This window comes from Lepidothrix coronata, unplaced genomic scaffold (genome assembly GCF_001604755.1).
Source record: "Lepidothrix coronata isolate B3197 unplaced genomic scaffold, Lepidothrix_coronata-1.0 Scaffold11, whole genome shotgun sequence".
NCBI classification, from domain to species: Eukaryota; Metazoa; Chordata; class Aves; order Passeriformes; family Pipridae; genus Lepidothrix; species Lepidothrix coronata.
The window spans coordinates 5,812,572-5,831,932 of NW_016690191.1; the positions used below are offsets into that span (position 1 = coordinate 5,812,572).

The following is a 19,361-nucleotide window of genomic DNA, read 5'->3' on the forward strand; positions in this document are numbered from 1 at the left end:
TTACATACAGGCTTCCCTGCTTGCTTTGCTGTCACTTTTCTCATGGCATTCCAGAGATACTCATTCTGAAAAGTCTAGGAGAAAAGAGTATCCAGTTATTCCTGATGACAGCTGTTTTTCTGTGAGTCTGTACAGTCTGCTAGAAGTTGCTGTCTCGACATTAGCTCACTTCATTGATGGGTTATTCTGCACTTGTCTGCAAATCCATATTATCTGGAAGGCAGAGAGGGTCCTTCTGGAAATAAATCTTTAGAAATTATTTTCTCACCATAATTAGTATTTTAAAATGCAACGATTACCCAGTGTTTTCTTTAGTATGTTGGCCAAAAAACCCACCTTGTTGCACCACTGCAATCCCAGGGATGAAACTTTGCTCTGATTCCTACTCTCTCCACTGGATCCCAGTGTGGAAGCAAAATAGAAATACCCATTGGGAAAGGAAATTCAGTGGGGATCAATAAATAGTCTGGCAGGATGCAGGGGGGAGCTGAAATTCATGGATTAAGAGTCTGAGCCATCAAACAGCTTCAGTGGTATCTGCTTTTACTAATCCAGCTATAATTCGCAGCAATGTTTTGCCACGGAAGGGCATTATCTGGCCCTAAATTACTCATGGTTAATGTAAGATTAGGGACTATTAGCAAGGTTTTAATCAAATAAAAAATTAAATACATTAGAAAAGTGATTTTGGAACAAGCATCTCATTTGCTATCCAAACGTTTCAGTACTGGGCTTGTGCATGAAAGCATGCCCAGGAAACCAAGTCAGGGCTGACCGAGAGGTGAGATACGGGGAATTAATTAATCAAAGAGAGGGTGAAAGATGCCTAAGGGACCAGGTCCCTGGCTGATAACTTCTGTTATTCTGTGGACTTCCAGGGATGAGTTAGGAGAACAGCAGGCATTTGCTGGCTCTGAGCCCCTCTGCCAGTGCACACACCTCTCTCTGCTTCCCCCCTCTCTCACCCTACTGGGAGATGTGTTCTCTTGTGATGGTACTCCCAGTGCACATAGGTGGGTTTTGCCCCAGCTGAGTCTGGTCACTGCAGGTGTTCATGGCCCATCCCTGGTGCTGTGCTGTGCTGCCTGGAAAGATAAATGGTCGAAGAGGCAAACCTTTCTCTGTAGAAACTGCTTCTGTCATCTAAATGTTGTGACACCATTACTTATGTGTCTTTTCAGTATTACTGTTCTGTGAGAAGAAGCTAATAGGATTTGGTGGCAGTTTCTGTGGAATTCTGACATCCCTGTAGTTAAAAGACTTTCTGTAAATGTTGGAAAACTTCTTCTGAAAAGATTGCTCACTCTTCTGAAATGTTCTTCTGTCCTGTAAACCTTTATTATTACGTGGCTAAGAAAGTTCATTCTTCCGAGTGAGAACAATTTAGTACATATGTTTTACACCTTAATAAAGAAGCCTAAACCTCGCAAAATCTATCATTTTATTAGATATGGGAAGTTAGCAGTAAATTTCAGTGAGGTAGTTTGAAGGAATGCACTACTTTGCAGGTCATTTTAGCTGTGTTTAATTTACTGTGATGACTCGTGTTCAGAGATTTGAGTATTTACACTGGAGCACGGATGATACATAATAGAAGTCTGTGTGGATGTAAGCTAGTAATAGATTTGGCAGGAAAAGTGTTTTCTCTTATGTGAAAACATATTTGTAATAATTTCAACACTAATCCTGGGATTTTATTTGAAATTGGTTCTCCTTGCCTTGAGAATGAGGCATGAAGGTGAAAAAGGAGTCTGAGACCTGTTTACAAAAGTAATTCAAGCACTTGAACACCCAGGTCTCTCAATGACATTGTGATGAATAGGTCTTCCATCTAGTTTAATATTGTCTTTTGCCCCTTGACAATTGCTGTTTCATCAGAAGCAGGTAGAAAGGTTTCCTGAGTCCAGGGTGATTGATGGGTGATGACTGATGGGAACAGCAAGGAAAGAGCCCAGGAGATCCAGACCTTCACCTGGTCAGTGGAGACCTGAAATTAATTTTCCATATCCCAGACATATCCACAAACAACTATCTTGCTGGACACACTTGCTGTGTGTCCAGGGGCTGTTGTTTCCCACCCAGTCCCAACCTTGGGCTTCAAATTCACGTATCTTCTCCTGAAATTGTTTTCTCAGACCTTCCAGTGGTGTGATGGGTATTGTTCTGTCCAGCCAATGGTGTCCCAATGTTAACAACATGCAAACCAAACCCAGAACAGCGCTGATTAACACCAGCTGATTTGTCTCAGGGTCAAGTAAAGCTTCTGTCAACAACTTGGAAAAAAGGATCAGGTCAAACCCAAAACAAGCCAGCCTGTCTGGAAAATAACTTGCCGCCTCTCTGATAGCCTGAAAAAATATTCTTTCAGCTCAGCTGCATTTTTCAGTTGCACTTTGCATAACTGCTCATGCAATTCCACATGAAGATGAATGAGCCCAGATGTGATTTCAACATCTAATGTCTTCCCCCACCCTACGTTTTTTTCAGCCTCATGCTAAGAAAGTGTCTGATTTCACAGGCCAACAAAAGAATGGAACGAGCATTTCCTAGGTGATGACAAATTCTAGTTAAGTTTTGGAGTTATTGCTTAGACTATAAGCTCTTAAGGGCACAGAGTGATCTTCCTTTTAATTTTGCCTATAGATCCTGAGCTCAGAAGGGTACTGGGGCTCCTATGTGCCATCACTGTAAAGTTTGTTTTAATTACACAGTGGCTGAAGCATGAAGCCTAAACACTGACCTTTGTTTTGTGCATGCAGGTGAAGGATGTGGTGGGTTATGATGCACTGGGCCATTGCTTTTTTACGGAGGACGGACCAGAAGAGCGCAACACGTTTGATCACTGCCTTGGACTCCTTGTTAAACCCAGCACGCTGCTCCCCTCCGACAGGGACAGCAGGATGTGCAAGCTGATCACAGAGGGAGCTTACCCAGGGTACATCCCCAAACCCAGGCAGGACTGTAGGTGAGTGGGAGCCTTCCTTTTCGTCTTCCTTCTCTTTGCAGGACTTAGCCATAGCAGATAGCATTGTATATGTGATTATGTAATCATCTGTAGGGCTCTGGGCTGTATGTCCCAAAGCTGGGAGAGCAGTTTCCTTGAGGTCTTTATCCCTGTACTATTCAGATGCCTACACACCTAGAGCATACTTAACATTTTTTGCATAAAGGCCACTGGGATGGTTCCTACCTCAGATACTGAAAATCTTTCTTTCAAAGTAAGCAGTGATGCCATGTGTCTTATGGAGTCTTGAACCCAATGGCTCAGCCAAAAGTTGCTGAGTTCAGAATGGGCTGTGTACTCATCCCAAATGGCAGCTGATTTTGGAAAGATTCACATTGATTCAGAAGTTGTTATCTGTGAAGAATAGATACTGTTTAATGGTACAGCATTGATATTATACATTCTTTTGGCACAGTCTGCCCAAACTCTGAAGTGAAACCAGAGTGATATAATAAATGCAGTTTAGCATCAAATTGGAGCTTGACAATATAAGATCAAAGACTGTGTACATCCCTTGGATCTCTCTTCTGTACATGAGCTCATGAAAATGTTTCCATGAGAACTCCTGGAAACTTTCATTTGCCACAAACAATCTATTAAACTTGAAAAATGCCAAATACCTTTCATCTCCCTTTTTGCAAGATTCTTTCCTCTAAGTGTCCTTGCGGATCTGTCAAATAGAAACATTTGCAATAAGAAGAGCTTTTGCAAATTCTTTTTGCAGTTTTTTGGCCTTGCAGTGTCAGGTGAAAAATCAGGTGAGATACAGAAGAAACACAATCAACCTGGCTACAGAGTTAAGCATTCGAATTTTTTCTTGGGGGAATTCATGGATTCTTCATTATCAGTAATTTTAAAGCACAAGTTAGAGGAATGCCCATCACAAATAAAAACGTGGTTGTAATTAGTCTTGTCAAAAGGTAGGGTATGGACTCACTGAGCCTCTGAAGGCTACTCCAGCCTTTCTTTCCATAGTTTTCCAGTGGGTTTTCTGCCCCAAAATCAAGGTCAACCTGGGAATATGATTTCATTGCTAATTACTAGCTGTTTAGGGAACCTGCTCATTTTGATGCATATCAGGCAGCTAATTAGGTTTCTTTTTTTTTCCCCTGTGCCCCAGATTTTTCTTAAGAGAGTACTAGGCTCTGAAAGTCAAACCTGTGTGTTTAGCAGCTAGGCAAGCACATCCCCAGCTGGAGTGCAGGGAGCATAGCAAGAGATCTAGAGCAGATCTGTGGAACCACATTGTTTTCAGAGTGTTTTCCATTAGAAGCTGGACATCAAACTTGCCTGTAAAGGGTTTAAAATTGATGGTAGATCATCTTGTGGACAAGACCCCTGTGCAACAACATGGGAGGTCTTTCACAATGAAGATTTGTCTTGAGACAACAGAGCATTGGTGCTGTGCTGAAGCTGCTGGGAGACAGGAACACTTCTGCCTGTAGTCCAGATTTTGCTCCAGAAATTTATTCGGCTGTAGTTGCAGGGGGAAGGGATCTACACTAACAAACCCCTCAAGTTTCTGACCCTTCAACAGTCAATGAGAAAGGCTGTGAAGCCAGACTTCCATCCTGAAAATGAGACAGCTAGAAGCTGATTGATGCCTAACAGCTACAATTCTTCAGGGGATTTCTTTTACTTGAAAATACTCTCAATCTGTTGAGACTGTATCAGTATCATCCATTCTGTCCTCAGAACAAACTGGGGTTTTGTCCAAACAAACATATTGTTAACTTTTTAGTTTGGCAAAGGAAAGAGATGAATTCATGCAATGCTCTTTTTCACATCTGTGTTTGTTTATAAAATACACTTAATGTCTCCATTCATAAAATAGGGTTAATCAGCCATTGTGCTAATTTTCCACTGACAATTCTTTTAATAGTCAGAGGGATATATTTTGTGCCATTTTGAAGACTGTTATATGAATATGTGGATTCTAATGGAGAGGTATTATGGTACTTTGATCTGACATGTGTTCCTTTATAAAAGGATTCAAGGTCTGACCAGAAAAGCAGCTTGTTTTGCATGGGGTTCATCCAGCTTGCAAGTGCACAAGTGCACTAACACTATCCTTGGGGCAGTGGCCAAGGCACCCAGCACAGGGATGTGGGATGAGCACTGGCTGTGGCTGCATCAGCTTGGAAGACACAGACAGGCAGCCACTTCCAGGAATTAAGACAATAGGATTGTGCCAAATGACACAATAACCTGCCCAATCCATATGGCTCTGAGGAACAGGATTGGGCTGAAGGACAGGTCACTGTGAAAATACTCTGTCCTTGCCCTCGCCCTTGCCTATGCAGCAGGAGGTAGTCTATAAATAATCCAAACTTGTTTTTTTTCTGGGCCAGTCATAGGCCCAAAATAGAAAAAAATTTGCTGTGTTTTGATGATAAAGTCGCACAAACAGAACTCCGTCAGCAGAATCAGTTGGCCTGAAGCCCCTGTGAACTCCCTCATGACAAGATTAAAATAGACATAAGGGTTCCCTAGGTTCATCCTCTGCAGGAGGGTGAATCTCACCCATCCAATTTAGGGGGCCAATCTGCTGGCTGTAAGTGCTGGGTGTTTTCCATGGCTGTTGGTTAATGAATGCTGTATGTCACAGGATGGACAGTGATGGATTGGTCTTTCCTCTTTAATGGGAATCTTTCAATTAAGAGTCTTTTATGTGCATTAGACAAATGAAGTCCTTCTGTTCCAAAAGAAACATTCAGGAGAGTGGGAGCAAATAAAGTTAATGAATCACAGCAACTCTTGGCAAAGACAGGTACTGAGGTACACTTGGAAAGCCATTAAGAGGCAATTCATTGGGTCCCTTGATTAAATAATTCTCTAATGAACCTGAGGGTTTACTTGGGGGCAAAGTTCTTTTCTGTGACTTGTGCAACACCATATTTACTTTATCATAAAACATGATTGACATCTGACAGCTTCATAGCTTGGAATTGCAGTCAAAATTCCTCATTTAATACTTGGTGTTTTAAGAGATAAGGCCATGCTCTCTGTCAAACCACAGAGGACAGAAGGAATGAGAAGAGAAAGAAAAAACATTCCTTTTGCCCTCTGGGAAGGACCTCTTATCTGGGGTACTGGCCCTGCCTGTAATGGGGGAGTTGATGGGTGACTGGTGTGTGCTCAAAGTGTCATTCTCATGTTATTCTTTGTTTTCCTGACCTGCAGTGCTGTATCCACCTTCTGGATAGCAAACCCACACAACAACCTTATAAACTGTGCAGCTGCTGGATCTGAGGTGAGTGCACAAGTTTCTTATTTGGTAATAGCTCGGGCCAATTAAAGCTCTGCAAGGCTGAGGGAGGCTCTTTCTGGAATAAAACTTGCTTCTGTAACACAGACATTTTTAAAACTGCTTGACTGAGACATACAGTAATGTGGCTGGTGCTACCAGTAAAAATAATGTTTTTCCTTTTGCTCCACACTTCTTGTCACTTGCTGTTTCTAGAGCTGGGTGGCTTGAACAAAAATTCCCAGTGTGCAGCTTGAATAAATTAAATAAATGTGACTGCAGAGTTACAGAGAAGCCTTTGGCAATGATTCCATTGATTGCAGCACAGTAATGGTGCTCAGAAATTTCAATCAGCCCTAGTGCTAATTCCACAGGAATTCCTTATTGTCCTATGAAGACAAATAAACAAGCAAACCAAGCCTTATACAGAAAGATGTGGTCTTTCCAAAGCTTCCAAACCTGAGTACCTAGATTAGTGCTCCTTGTACATTTTTAGGCAACTGAATAAAATTATTTGATTTTTAAGTTTCAAAAGTCTCGCTTAGAACTTCAATATCAATGTCAAAGATTAACTTCTGGCACCCTGAAGATGTGGGAGGGGGAATGTCAGTGTTTGTGTGCGTTAAACTCTTTGCTGCAGAGACTTACACAGGTCAGTGCTGCTGGCTGTGATTTGTCCTGTCTTGGGCTTTACTGAGATCTCCTTGGGCTAATGTGGACCAGCAAAGTCTCAGGTGTCCATTCTCTTCCTCAGGAAACAGGCTTTTGGTTTGTTCTGCACCACGTGCCAACAGGGCCCTCAGCAGGCATGTACTCCCCTGGCTACTCAGAACATGTGCCGATGGGGAAATTCTCCAACAACCGTGCGCATTCCAACTACCGGGTGAGTCTGCACGCAACGGGAATGCTGCCCTCGGAAAAAACACCGTCTCCTCACTCCAGCTCTTTGGGTCTGCAAGCTATTAGTGCCTGTGCTTTCTGTTTCACTAAAAGTTCCTGCGAGCTTGTTTGTGTCTGCAGATAAAGCAGCTCACAGGCTGGCGTGGGAGCATTCGGAGTTGGCCAGCAGCAGCTCCCACTTGGCTCTTGGGCATCCAGAGCAGCTCTCCCCTCTGCACAGGCTGCTTCACTGCCTCTGCACTCTTAAAGTAGTGCCTCCAGGAGCATCTATTGGCAGCTTGTCTAATTATACACCTCAACTGCCAATGTTAGCAATTAACTGAACAGCTTCTAGAGGGATAAATACGGCCGCTGTGTCTAATTGCCTTCCCTACTTATTTACCCCTTAGCATGCTGGGCTGTGGGGCTGTGTGTTGCTGAGGGCTTTAGACTGCAGCAGAGGGTGTATGTGTATGGGGATACATGCATTTATGAGAAAAGTGCAGTTCTAGAAGTTTGCAGCAATTTTGGGGGATATATGCAAATCTGGGTAGTCCTGGCAGCCCTCTGCTTCACATGCTACTAACAGAAGCTGTTATTAGGAGAACAACTGGAGGTAGAGTCTGGAGATGGAAAGAACTGTAATATTTATAAATATACTGTGATATTGCATTTCTATTTTTCCTCAGGCTGGAATGATCATTGATAATGGCGTTAAAACCACTCCAGCCTCTGCCAAGGACAAAAGACCTATCCTGACAATGATTTCTGGGAGGTAAAGTGTTTTACACAGTTTAGTTTGGAAAAGGTTTCTCTGTAGCACTGACTGAAAGCTATGAAATTGCCCCCAAGGAAGCTGACAAGAATCACTGCAATGCCTTTGGGGTGGCTCTTATTGAGGAAGGGTCTTCACTTACACACACCTTGACATTTCTAACTTCATCTCTATATTTTCCTTTATAAGAGACCCCCAACACCCACACCCTTCTGGTTTTGTCCTTGCTCTTTAGCTCTGAGCTGAGCTGGCATGGATGTTACATGTGCTCTAGGGTGTTCCACTAACTTTTTGAATTTTTTGCAAGGAAATGCGCTGCTGCCTGGTCAGCAGTCCCCCTGGGCAGAACTTGCTGCAAGAGTTTCTTAGGAATTAGAAATTGAAATATTTCCTGGGAATGATATTGATTTTATTCATTCTTTTAAAACCTGCTTGAACAGGGAGTGCTTATGTCATGGAGCTCATGCTTTGATTTCCAATTTCAGTCTAGTTCCAAATCTGACACTGCAATAATAATCACAATTAAATACACAGAACGATCTTTCATCTCTGCTGCTGTGCACAACCTCTGTGCAGTGTAATGGAGTAATTTAGAAATTCTGGAAATTTCTTTATAGACTGCATCATATCAGCAGACCTACTTTGGTCTGGTTGCTTCTGAGAATTCCCAGGCAAAGCTGGCCCCAGTGAGGAGGCTGATGTAAGGACTGCACCTGCACCCTTGTATTTCATTAGAGGTTGAGTCTGGCTCTTAACTTAGTTACCAACCCCAGACACGTAAAAGGACTTAAATATTCTCAAGTTTCATAGTTTTCTTTCCTGACAGACCAATTAGCTCCAGTTGCACCCAACCTGCATTCTCCCACGACTGGATTTCTTGACAGAAGAAACCATGTAAGGAAGAGAAACCTGCTGAAAACCTCTGCTCAGCAGGGGGAGAATGACAACTTTATCCTTTTGTCCTTTCCATCTCAGGGGTGTGGGTTACCCAGACTACTGTCGTCATGCACTGGGCAAGCACTGCAGGGGTAGGATCAGTCCTCCTCTCCAGGGGAGCCCAGCCAGGAGCTCAGATATCAGTTATCCTGTGATCCACATCACCCCTGGCTAGCAGCTGATGCTAAAAGATGTTCAAAAGTGAATGTTATTTACATTATTTTCATGCTCAGTTAATTGAAGTGATTAATTCAATGGTAAAAGTAACTGCTAAAAAATAACTTATGAAGAGCAGCCTGCTCTTGGGATGCTGTTTTCCCATAGAGCTGAACACGTGCCTTGGGACACTGCCTGCTGCCACAGGCACAGTAAGTGATTACAAAAGGCAATTTCTCCCTTGCCATACAAGGGCAGGAATGACCCCTGGAAGCCAAACAAGTCATAATACAGTCATGGTTATGCTTGGGGATTACCCACTGGCAGAGGCTGCAGCTCAGATTATTCCATTTTCCACTTTTCATGTGTCAAGACTGAACAACTGAATAAATGATTATAGCTGGGCTGGCTGGGGCAAACTGTGAGCTAGGCTGGACAGTTACAGAGTTGGAGAGATTATTCTACATTCAGTTACAGCATTAAATATCTGAGTCAAATTCTGTACCCTGTAGCGTTCCTCTGGTTATCACAGATGTGAATGAAATTGGAATCCATCTCCAAATATCTGTATTTAACAATGTCTGGGGAATTCACAAGGGCTGATACTAAATCTCTCCCTGAAAGCAAATTCACAGTGATGAAGCTGCCAAAGCAATATTCATTTACTGGAACCCTATCAGCCTGATGCTCAGTTTTAGATTGATATGATGGCTTATTAGGCAAAGCAAAGTGCTATTGAATATCTGTTAGCAATTTGACAGCTTGGCCTCGCTATCCATTGGTGAGGAATGAATTTTAATCTCTGGACCATCCGTTGCTGGCACTGCGTTGGATACTCATCTGTCAGGTTTTCTAAGCTGTGTAGTATGATGGGAGATGCTCCTTCAACAGTAAAAAGGAGAGCTGTGCCTCAGGACTGGGTAAATGGCAGCTGGGCTCAGCATCACTGTAGAGAGCCAGACCCTTTCTCAGACCCTGTGGCCTGAGTGGTGGCTGACAGGGAGCAACTGAGGGCACATGTTGCCACAGTTTCCACTTCTGTCTGCTTTTCTTTGCTACATCAGGCCAGTATTTCATCATATGGAGACCTTCAGAGTTAATAAATCTTGTACTCGTGTCCTGTGTAATGGGAATAGTGAAGGACATACTCTCGGCCCCTCTCCGAGATGTTTTAATTCCTTTCTGCAGCAAGAAAAACTTGGCAGTGGTACTCAAGGCCACAGTATAGCCAAAGTTAGGAGATAAGAGTGGTCAAAAGGGAAAACAAAAGGATATTTATCTAAATAACAGGAATATGCTAAAGGATAACAGTAAAGGATTAAAAAAAAACCCCTCATACTTTTGGGAGCAATAATAAACTTTCCATGCTTTCAGCAATATATCAGCAATACAATACTGGAAAGGTGAAAGGAAACTTGGAGTGGGTCTTGACAACTGCCTTGCCTGGACCTTCCTTCCCTTGGCAGCTGGGTCTGGCCATCACTGCTTGACCAGACACGCTACGTGGATGGACTGTTGTCCCAAAGCTGTTCCTGAGTTACCACAAACCAGATGTTTAGCAGGGCCATGCAGCGAGCAAGGCTACCTTCCCTCACTAAACTTTCTCCTCTCCTGGTTGCAGGTACAGCCCACACAAGGATGCTGATCCTTTGAAGCCCAGGGAACCTGCGATAATCGAGCGCTTTATTGCCTACAAGAATCAGGATCACGGGGCCTGGCTGCGAGGTGGAGATGTGTGGCTGGACAACTGCCAGTGAGTTTTGCCTTATTTCAACTCCTAAGAGTTCAGCCTGGTGTTTATGGCGAGCATAGCTGTGGTTCAGACTATTTATATCGCTTTGCACCTTTCATATGGCCAAGGCTGAAATAAAGATGAAATGTTAATGTTAAACCACAGACATTGTTTTATACAAACAAAACCTGCTCTGTCTGAGCTGAAGATCCCTTAGATTGTTTCTCTCTGTGATGTTGACCAGTGCTCACAAATGGTCACAATACAAACACAGGCACACAGGTGCAAATAACTAAAAATAATAACTAATTTTTTTACATGAAAAGTGAGGTGCTTTGAAAAGAAAACAGCAAAATGCACCACCTTCCCTGGCTCAGCCTGGTCACAGATCAGTTTTATGTGGTTCACTGTTATGCTGAATAAGCAGGTACTGCCAAAGCAGACATAAAACTAGGCATCACAGCAGCAAGGGAGAGAGACTGGGCAAGTGCGTGTTGTGCTCTTTGAAGGCCATTTCCTGCCCTGCTCAGAGCAGATATTTGTCTTGCACTTGAGAACAGATGATCTGCTGCAGTTTCTTCTGCTGAGCCAGGCTCCTGATATCAATCTCAATGACGAAAGAGGAGAAAAAGGAAGAAGGCCCTTTACAAAGCATATTGTGATAACCCTGGTGGGAATAGCTGATATCTGATGTCCAATTCCTGGCCAGAGCTGCCTTATCTTTGAGTGACCCAAACCTCCTAAAGCAACCAGTCGTCTTGGTGAGAGTGGGGCTGTAGCAGAACAGTCAGAAACGTCATATCGAGCAATGCAGTTTGTGTTTCTTATGACCCACGAGTATCAACCAGCAGGAGTTGTCCTCGCAGGTCCCACTCAAGTCACTGGGACATTCACGTTTCTTATGGAGGAAATGCAGCGTATTGAGGGTGCTAAAAGAGCAAGTGCTTTATGAGCTTCCAGCAGCAAATCTCTGACTGTATGCGAATCGGAGGAAGCAGCCATCAAACTGTAATTGTCTTTATAGCCACAGTTATTTCCATTTCTATTGCTGCAGAAAGACTTATGTATCGCATTAACAACGCAAACATTCATGTGGCACGCAGGAAAGCGAGGAGGCGATAGGGTGGGAAGGGCTGCCACCTACAGACAGCAGCACGGCGCTGGGCTCTGCTCTCGTGTTACTGCCGAGATCGGGGATAAACATGTGAAGAGTGACACTGGTGTGAAGACACCATCAAGACTGACTCACTCTATCAATTCATTGTAGCCTTTCTGTAAGAAGTAGTCATGGACCAGGAGCTGCGATTTATCTCATCTGAAAGCTTGAAATTTCAGCAAAATAGAAAGTTATTCTAATTTTTGTTTTTATTTTGAATAAGGAAGCTCTGATCTCTGTTTACCTGTTGATGAAAGAGAAGCCAAGCTTCTCTCTTTTTATCACAGTTCCCCTTGCAAAGCTCTTTCATGGAAGCAGTATGTGATAACATGAAGACAGAGGAGCACAGAAGTGTGCATAAGGCAAAGCACTACTAAATAATAAATGCTAGTTGGAATGGAAGTTAAGCATGATTTTTTTATCTAACAGTGAAAAGAGTGTAGTCATTAGACAAAGGGATAAAGCTTTATCAGACAAGTAAACTATGCCTAGTAATCACTGTCTGAAGCTCAGCTTGGAGTAGTCAGGTGCATGTCTGCTGCTTCATGTGATCTGCATATACTGCAAGATGTGCCAAAAGAGATCTTCCAAAACTGGACAGGGAACAAACCTGGAAAAATCTGAGTTCTGCCTAAGCACTGTATAGTAATTAATCCCTGCTGTCCTCCACCTCTTTGGTTTGCTTGTTATAGTGATGATAAACCAAAGCAAAACCAAATCTCTTCTGAAGAATCTCTGTCCTCTTTGCAGGTTTGCTGACAATGGCATTGGACTGACCTTGGCGAGGTAAGTGTGGCTCAGGTTGTGTGGCAGCCTGGGGCACAGGGGGTGGGGCTGGGTGTGAGCAGCTCTTTCACCTCCAGCCCTTCCCTCTTAGTGGTGGGACCTTCCCTCATGATGATGGCTCAAAGCAAGAGATCAAGAACAGCCTGTTTGTTGGTGAGAGTGGAAACCTGGGCACTGAGACAATGGACAATGAGATCTGGGGACCTGGAGGTCTGGATCACAGAGGAAGGACCCTGCCCATTAGCCAGTAAGTTGAGCTCAGCACATCAAAGCACTCAGTGTTCCTGCTCCCAGTACAAGCTCCAGCCCAATGTGGTTTCTTCAGTGCTGTTCAGTTTAATAACCATTGCACAGAAAGGATTTGATTTCACGTCTCCCGATCCCAGAGTCCTCACTGTGCAGCTGCTGCTGGCAGGTACATCCTTGCAGGCTGCCAAGACAGCATCAAGCTCCTCTTCCCTTCCCCTTCCACTTTGGAAGTGGAGTTGAGAGGACAGCAGCAGGACTGTGTGCTAGCAGGGCATTTCTGTACATGTGGCCAGCAGTGGCTGAGCAATGTGACAGTCTCCATCCGGGGCAGCTGCGAGGAAGGCTCCTAGGAGCCCAAATGTGGTCATGGATGTCCTCAGCACTACTGTTACTGTTGCTGCTGCAAAGGAATTTGATGCCTTTGTTAAACAGTTTTGAGATAGGCAGTAAACTTTGTGTGTGGCCTCTTGTTTTGCTGTGATTCCTAAAAATATGGTTATCCTAACAGTAGCCTCACAATGAACAAATAGCTTAGCTGTTATAGGCCTCAACTTTGCTGTCAGTAGCAATACAGAAGGCTTATTATTAACTCTAGCAATAATGAAAACCCAATCTTGTATGACTCTCCCAATATCCTTTATGCATATATATGTGGGCATATCTCATTTTGGGTATTGTGTGCACAAAGTCAGAGAGACAGAAGAAATGCACTGGAGCAGGCAAGTCTTCTCTAAGGGAAACCATTCATATGAGGAAGGCGTCAAATTTATTTGTCAGAAACGAAATTTGAAACATCTCAGCCTCTTAAAGAGCTTAAGCAACTCATTCCCTTAATCTGTGTGAAAAATGATGTCTTCTTTACCTTGCAGATGATATCAGAAAAGGCTGTTAAAGGTTCATTAATCTACCCCTTCGCCTATCCTCAGCCCTACAGATTGTAGGACCTTTCCTTGTTTTCAAATCATTTTTTTTTTATTGCAGTTGATTTTCAATGTTTCTCTCCAGGTTCCTTTGAAAGATGTGGTGGGACTTCTTTTAGCCCAGCCATTACTCAGCCCAAGGAGTCTGCATAGCTCTGTTGAGTTTCAGGTTTCACTGCTGCAGAACTCATTTCTGATGGCAAACACGAATTTATTCATCTTTAGGTCAACGCTTTGGCATTGGTATAAGTTCATTCCCTGGAGGAGCACAGACTAAATAAAGATGATCTGTTCAACACAGAGGAACTTGAGCTGAACTTGCAGGGATAAAAGGACTTCACAGACCTAAAAAGGAGGGAAATCCCTTCTCTTCCAAAACTTGAACTCAGGAGTCATCCTGTGGGCCGTGAAAAATGAAAGCAGCTGAGAAACAAGTGCTGTGGAACTGTTCGTATCTAGCATACAGCTCATCCTGATGCTAATGTGTCATGACCAAGTCTCTCTGTCTCCTCTAAATGTATTTTAGGGATTTTCCAATTCGAGGGATTCAGTTCTACGATGGACCCATCAACGTCCAGAACTGCACCTTCCGCAAGTTCGCGGCCCTGGATGGTCGGCACACGAGCGCCTTGGCCTTCCGGCTCAACAACGCCTGGCAGAGCTGCCCCAACAACAACGTCACCGACATCCACTTTGAAGATGTCCCTGTGAGTTATTCTTCTCAGAAAAGCCTCTCTGGTTTGGAAATGGGGTTGTGGGCAAAAAGGAGAAAACATGAGATCGTCAAGGGGTTGCTGATTGTCTTTGCCAGAAGTTTAACAACGAGGCAGCTAAGAGAAAGAAAATTGGATGGGTACAGTAACAAGAAAATCCAATTCTCTGTCAGGTTTGCAGCAAACCAAAAGCAGACATCAGCTCCAAAAAAAAAAAAAAAAATAAAATTAGTAACATTGAAGTGAAAATTATTTCCATTTCTGTTTGTCTCAGAAACTGAAAAAGGCAGAAGAATCTGCCCCCTTTTTTTCAACAGCAGTATAATATTAAAGCAACAACAGAAGGAAGTCTGTTTTGTGAAAAGTCTAACTGACCTAGGAGCAGAAAATACTGATTTTGGGGAACAGCCAGTGAAACTGAGCTGCTACAGGGTAATTCTACAGTCCTGCACACCGGGGTAATTCCATGGACTCCAGTCCTGCAGACATAAATGAGAGCAAAGCCCAGCCAAAAAGGATTTGCCAAACTTTGAATTACGGTATGAACTTCTGGGTGCTGGTTTGAACCCGTGCTGGGGCCTGTGCTTTTGAGTTATTTTTATATTTGCCTGCACAAATACATTCTAATTGGTTTGCTGAGGTTCACCTCTAGCAGCTGTTAAATCCAACTGCCAAACATTGCAAACAAATAAATAAATAAAGTGGTTGGACTGAAATTATTTGGGTTGCTTAATTTTCAAAAAATTAGCAGACTCACTCACAGGTCAGGAAAAGTGCTGACTAGTGCCAAATGTGATGGGAAAGGCAAAATTCCCCTAAAAGTGTTGGTCAGTCATGCTCTCACATTGCATGGGGCAGACTGGTGACATGACATTTATTTATGCTGGATAAAAATATCAGTCAGAAGTTGCCTCAGCAGCCATTTCCCAGGGTAGGTTGCTGACTGTTCCCCACATCAGTATGACTTCATATGGCTTTGGAACCTTAAAACTATATTAGCAAACAATGAGTGAAGTGGCTGTAGTAAAATTGCCTCATCTCTTGAACCTTCCTCCAGAATTTTAAAACAAATTTCCCACCACTGAGGCTAAAATTCAAGTTGTTTTAGCCTTTCCCCTGTGGTCAGCAGGGAAATGTGTGTCTGCTCTGCCTGACAAACCAAACACACCTTTTAAGCGTGTGACCCAGCTCTGTGCTGACTTCAGGCTTAATGAAGAGGGAGTGTGCAGGCAGAGCCAACCCTAATGTGCCTGTACCAAATGGTGGTGATGTTCCTGCCTTTTATAAGACCAGCTCAGCTGAAAATGACTTTGGTGCTCCCATCTTTGGATGATTGGTTTCAGGAGCACACAGTTTTATTACTGCATAAGTTTTATTACCACATCAACTACAGCTTGATGATCTCAGAGGACCTGCAGTCTTCACCTGAGTCACGGGGCCTCAGAACCATAGAACATTAAGCCTATGATGTCTCAAGCTGAGCAGCCAAAATCTGTGGCCATTTAAAGAATGGTGATGGTAGTGCATGTAGATTTCTTCAAGCAGAAGTTGACCCACAAACCCAAAACTATTTCTTGTCCAAACTACTTTCAATGCCAAATAAAGTCAGAAAGTGGGTAATTTGAGGCATTGTAGTGACCCTAGGCATCCTTTGCTTTGTACTCTAAGTGATGAATTCCTTTCTGGAGATGTAAAATGTGTTTCACTGTTTTGTTTAGATTACCTCAAGAGTCTTCTTTGGAGAACCTGGCCCCTGGTTCAATGATCTGGATATGGATGGTGATAAAACATCAGTTTTTCATGACATAGATGGTTCTGTGTCAGAATATCCAGGCTCATACCTGATCAAAGAAGATAACTGGTTAATCAAGCACCCTGACTGCATCGACGTGCCTGATTGGAGAGGTTCCATCTGCAGTGGACACTTTGCACAGGTAAAGCTGCTTACTTTGCAGTATCATTATCACTCTATTTTATTTTAAATTCCTTGGCTCTATAAAACTTGACCTTTAGAAATGGACTTTCCTCAGGGTGCTCAGTGTGTATTTATCAGCATGTCTGCACAGGTGGTTTTGAACATGAGGAATATTGTGGTACATTTTCAAATACTTTGGCCTTGGCTGCTGACAGCTCCGACAACTTCTGCTTGAAGTCTCCTGAGAGCTCCATGGGCATTAACACATTAATATTCATAAATCCATGGGCTGTTGGCTAGTTATTTTTGCTTGATTTATGGAGGGAAGCATTGCCCACAGTGTTATGGGAAATGTGCTGAGCAATCGAAATTAGACTTCAGCTCTCATTTTCTTTCATCCTGTGTGTGACCACCAAACCATTCTTCCCACCACAAGAGCTCTGAGTGCTGCTGCCATGAGAGTCCTCACTTTCCTCTTCTGAGAGTGCCTGGTTTTATCTTGGGTGTTGCAACTGTTGGTTTTTTTCAGTGTAATGTCACTACAGCCAATTTCTAACCACCGAACTGGGTTTCATGCTTCTGAAATCCAGACAGAAGGATCCTTGTTCAGCAGAAGTCAGATGTCTGAGTTAGATACTGCCCTGCTGCTGAGCACTGCCATTAACACTGTGGAACACCTCAGCCCTGCTGCAGCCTGTCTGAAGCCTTCTCTGGCACATGCACTTGAACTCTGTGGATGAGGAAATGAGCCTTCTTTTTTTGGTTTGTTTTGTTGAAAAGGAAGCCTAAGAAATTAATGATAAATGAAAGCCATGCAGGTCTCTTCTGCGGTCACGGGGCTCACACCAGCTCACCTCTATTGAGTATCTGGGCCTTTAATGTTTTACTGCAGTTCTCGTAGTTAAACCCTTTGTGATCTTTTTTTTTTTCACCTAGATATACATCCAAGCCTACAAGCCAGCCAATCTGAAAATGAAAATAATAAAAAATGACTACCACAATCACCCACTCTACTTGGAAGGGGCTTTAAGCAAAAGCACTCATTACCAGCAGTATCAGCCAGTTATAACTCTGAGGAAAGGCTACACCATCCACTGGGACAAGACAGCCCCTGAAGAGCTGGCCATATGGCTCATCAACTTCAACAAGTGAGTGATCCAAATTCCAACATTCCAGCCCAATAATGTAAACCACACATTTTTAATGGGTGAGGTCATCACCTCATGAGCTCTTCCAGAACGATCATGCTTGTTCCAGGAAGTCCATTCAGTTCACCATCTTTTCATTAGACATCTCAGATTCCTGTTTCCTCCCCTGGGAAGCCATGCAAGATAACATGGTTCATTTTTGGAAGTTTAGACCTAATTCATTCCTGGCGTGTGGAAGTCACAGGTGTAGAAGTCAGGAGCAGATCTGACCTACGTTGCTTAACTAACCCATGGTTGTTATGTCTAATTTACGTTGCATTGATTCATCCCAAACCATGAAAATTTTAACTGTCCAGGAAAAAATTAACTTACATTTTTCATAGTGGATTATTTAGTTTGGCTTCTAGTATGTCCAGTAAAATAATAGTTGACTTGTTACAATGTGGGTCTTTGCTATTTTTAGGAACGACTGGATCCAAGTAGGGTTTTGCTATCCTAAAGGGACGACATTTTCCATTCTCTCAGACATCCACAACCGTCTCTTGAAGAAAACATACAAAACTGGAACCTTCTACAGAACCTCTCAAATGGAGAAACTGGAGCACAGATACCCTACCAAAGGATACTACTACTGGGATGAGCACACTGGGTAAGGAAGCAGAACCTGCTGATTTGGACACTGCTTTGGGAATGCTGCTGGAATCGTGAGCCATTTGGCTAATGCCACTAGTGAGGATCACAACAACACCAGGAAGGTTTTCTGGGAATGTGACCAGTGATTAATTTTCCTGGGACTTCCATGGCAGCCAGTCTTTCACAGCCTCTGCTGCACTGCCAATTACTCTGGGAAGTGCTTTGCCAAGTGAATACAAATTAGAAAGAAAAAAAAATCAAAGACAAAAGCAAAGTGCAGACCATGAAACTTAAGACACACGCAACCCTTGTTCTGAACCGTTTGTAAACACTGTGACAGGGGCGCACAGGAACTGAGTGTAAATGTCTGTTATTTTCTTTTAAAGGATTAAAATAATGGGAAAGAAAGACCTAAAATACAAAGCATCTATTTCTACATATATGTATATAATTACAGAATAGAGTTCCAAGGGAGTTTAGGTGCCATCTTAATTCTCTGTTTTAAGTTACCTGAGCTCTCTAAACCATTTCTGAGACTTGTGTCCCCTTTTATTTGCATGTGGTGTGTTGGATGCTATAAAATGCAGACATCAGTGTCAAGGATTTCAATGCACATCACTGCAAAGCGCAGGAAGGAGTCCACCAAAACTGGGAGTGAGGTTTTTTTCACAAGAGTTTGAAGGATGCTGTTTGCTTTTTTTCTCCTGCCTGCAGGCTGCTGTTTCTGAAACTCAAAGCTCAAAATGAGAAAGAGAAGTTTGCTTTCTGCTCTGTAAAGGGCTGTGAACGAATAAGGATCAAAGCTGTGATCCCAGAGACAGCTGGTGTCAGTGACTGTGAAGCCATGGCCTATCCCAAGTACATCGAGACACCAATAGTGGAAGTGCCAATGCCGAAGAAGCTCTCCAGAAATCAACTGGTAAAGCAGTTGATTTCTTATCACAGGACCATTGCTCATGTAAATCTGTAGTTCTGGCACATATTGTGTGCACAGACATAGAAAAGCTCTGTGCCAGGTTCTGAACATCCTGTGCCTGATTTTCTGAAATCGTTCAGGCGTAGGAAATAATAGGAAACAGATTCTTGCACATGAAGAGAGCACAGGTCCTCAA

At 43.1% G+C, this 19,361-nt stretch overlaps 1 protein-coding gene across 2 annotated transcripts in view; it reads left to right on the forward strand.

Moving 5' to 3' along the window:
* CEMIP (cell migration inducing hyaluronan binding protein) overlaps positions 1-19,361 on the forward strand; it is a 55,587-nt gene that overhangs the window by 27,503 nt on the left and 8,723 nt on the right. For both annotated transcript variants that reach the window (XM_017805252.1, XM_017805251.1), the window contains exons 13-24: positions 2,760-2,965; positions 6,188-6,257; positions 7,006-7,134; positions 7,820-7,905; positions 10,619-10,750; positions 12,636-12,671; positions 12,763-12,918; positions 14,367-14,547; positions 16,272-16,487; positions 17,405-17,616; positions 18,080-18,265; positions 18,964-19,168. In XM_017805252.1, the coding sequence (XP_017660741.1) occupies positions 2,760-2,965; positions 6,188-6,257; positions 7,006-7,134; positions 7,820-7,905; positions 10,619-10,750; positions 12,636-12,671; positions 12,763-12,918; positions 14,367-14,547; positions 16,272-16,487; positions 17,405-17,616; positions 18,080-18,265; positions 18,964-19,168 (1,815 nt within the window). The remainder of the gene's footprint in view (positions 1-2,759; positions 2,966-6,187; positions 6,258-7,005; positions 7,135-7,819; positions 7,906-10,618; positions 10,751-12,635; positions 12,672-12,762; positions 12,919-14,366; positions 14,548-16,271; positions 16,488-17,404; positions 17,617-18,079; positions 18,266-18,963; positions 19,169-19,361) is intronic.